This window comes from Cyprinodon variegatus, unplaced genomic scaffold (genome assembly GCF_000732505.1).
Source record: "Cyprinodon variegatus isolate N-32 unplaced genomic scaffold, C_variegatus-1.0 Scaffold1703, whole genome shotgun sequence".
NCBI lineage: Eukaryota > Metazoa > Chordata > Actinopteri > Cyprinodontiformes > Cyprinodontidae > Cyprinodon > Cyprinodon variegatus.
Window position 1 is genome coordinate 82,799 of NW_015152156.1, and position 2,643 is coordinate 85,441.

Consider the following 2,643-nt stretch of genomic DNA (forward strand, 5'->3'; position numbering starts at 1 on the left):
AATTGCGGTATTCTCTCCCAACTACATCAGTCGGTGCATCTGTGCATCTTGACACAGGTTAATTCAGTTCAAGACTCGTCCTATCTATAACATCGTATCTTTGTGAGGCGGGATTTTCTGCGGCTACAGTGACCAAAACAAAGCTACGGAGCAGCACTTTGTCATTTTCTCCGATTATGCCTAGATGGGAGCGGCTTGTTGTTTTATTTTTATGTTTTTTGCATTGATTTTTTGCCAGTGGTATCATTTTACTTGATCGTATTCCCAGCCCCCCGCCCAACAGCACCGCCCCACCCCCAGTGCTTAGAATACCCTAGGTGTTTGTACTGGACTAAATTCTTTAAAATGGGTAAAGGTCAAGGTAAATTCAGGGATAGTTTAAAATCTACGATTGGAAGTTTGTAGAAGCGCAGGATCCCACCAAAAATTAACACTTAAATAGATGAATTAAAAAATATGGGTTTGAGGGTTGCCTCAATTCCCAAAAGATAATAGAACTTAAGGATAAAATAACTAAAGAGTGCAAGGGAGTTAATAGAATTAAAAAAGATGGGTTGAGGAAAGAGTAAAGGGAAGATCATAAAGGGGATGAAAAGTGTATGTCAGATTGATCCAAGTAATTTAAAATACTTGCAGAAGTGGAAGGAAAGGTATGAAATAGATGGTGTGTGGAAGGTAGATCGATGAAGAAATGTTGTTACCCAGCTAGAAATAAGCACTAGTGTAAATAAATAAATAAATGAGCCCCAAATAGCGGGGTGTTGGTATAACACAGGCGCAGAGTAGATACGAAGTTTATATAAAAAATTCAATAAATAGATTTCATGTTATGTTTGTCCGTCTTTAAAGTTGTTTGTGCATCCAGAAGATAATGAAACCCCTTGTAGAGCGAGACAGCTTGAATCTGCAGGAACGGGGGATGGGGGGCGGTCAGTGGAGCAGCGACTGCAGCTGGCAGCCTTCCTCCACATTCTGCTTGGTCTCCAACAATATTAGGTTCGAAACAAAAAAAAACAAAAAACAAATAACCCGTCAGAAAACTACTTTAGTCATGCAAACTATGGTAGCGACTGAAAAAAATAGACCACCACCATATAATCCCTTAATCCCCCTAGGCAAATTGACCAATTCGTATGCAGACTTGGATGAACTGAGTAAATCAGATCTTCAATTATCTACAGACCAGACGCAGCCTAAAAGTTTTCCACAGGAGGGTGGATTATAGATATTTAAGGTCCATAAAATAAACAGGAGAAAACATAGATGAGTTCAAAATACTTTTTGAAAAATAAATAAAAAATGAGAGCTCAAGATACAAGGTGTTTGTTGCAAGTTGTGTTTCAGAAATACTGAAATCATCTGACCCTGCTCAGTGGAAGTATGTGGATACAGCTTCAAATCTAGCAGATGTAGCATCTATAGGGGTCAAAGTTGAGGCACTTTTGAAAGACAAACTCTGGTTAAGGGGACCTTCTTTTCTTTGCCAACCTGAAACAGACTGGCCTGTGAACCCTGAGCCTGTAAACCATATCTCCCAGGATGATCCACAGGTGAAGAAAAGTGCTGTTTTTAATGCTGTACAAGTTGAGGATTCTACCACTTACTTGATCCATCACTATTCCTCTTGGATACGGTTAAAGAAAGTTGTGGCATGGTGGCTGAAATACAAAGAATGGCTTTGGTCCTTCTTCAAGAAGAGGAAAGAGCTTACAGCCAATCAGAATGAAGTGAACATGCAGCAGCACAGAATGATGGAAAAGGAAATATGCGCGTTCAAACGCACAGCTATCCAAGGATGTCTTACAGTGGAGGACATTGATAAGGCTGAGATAGCCATTATCCAGTTTTGCCAGAGAAGAAAGCTTTCAGATGAGTTTTCAAGTCTGTAAAAAGGACAAAATGTAAAGAAAAGTAGCCACCTGTACAAGTTGTGTCCAAGGCTGGAAGATGGAGTCTTGCGTGTGGAAGATCGGCTCAGTAAAGAAGCCGGCCACACCCAGCGCTCTCTAACTAAACATGCAATTTTTTACATGAGGGAAAGGGGATTTTGTTTCAAAAAATAGTTTTAAACAAAAACAAAAACTTATATGGACTCACCCCAAACAGAATTAACAGCAGAAAGGACATGCTCCGTCGGGTCATAGTCACCCAGAAAAGTCCAGTGGTTTCAGAATACAAACTCAGTCCTGTTGCACTTTTTCCTTGTCTGGTCTGAACAGTTTCAGGAAGGAGGCTTTAAAACATTGGACAGAATCACACACACCAGCAAAGAGTCGTCCCACCCCTACGATGTGGGGTTACCTGAGGCTGGCGTGGGAGAAAACAACTAACCTGCCAGTTCGTGACTTCTTTAGAAGTCAGCCAATTACAGGTTCCCATCACACAGGCTGAAACACGGAGGATCCATAACAGCCGACAGCCAAATTCCACCGAGACCACATCAGCTTTTTATAACCAACACTCTGTGTTTTAATATGTTCCAGATAAAGACTCATTATGCAGGATAAAGACATTATTTTTCCACTGCTGTTCTAATCTTTCTGAGGCCCTAAAACAGACCATGAACTGCAACCTGACTGAATGATCAGGGCAGAAAGTGAAGGTGGTTTATAAAGCAGTCAAAAGGATTTAAGGGCCTTGAAA

At 40.8% G+C, this 2,643-nt stretch overlaps 1 protein-coding gene across 1 annotated transcript in view; it reads right to left on the minus strand.

Moving 5' to 3' along the window:
- Positions 1 to 2,251, minus strand: part of LOC107104345 (desmoglein-2-like) — a 23,711-nt gene extending 21,460 nt beyond the window's left edge. Inside the window, exon 1 of the mRNA XM_015404335.1 lies at positions 2,098 to 2,251. Coding sequence (XP_015259821.1) covers positions 2,098 to 2,142 — 45 coding nt within the window. The 5' untranslated portion in view covers positions 2,143 to 2,251. The remainder of the gene's footprint in view (positions 1 to 2,097) is intronic.
- Between the last annotated feature and the right edge of the window lie 392 nt (positions 2,252 to 2,643).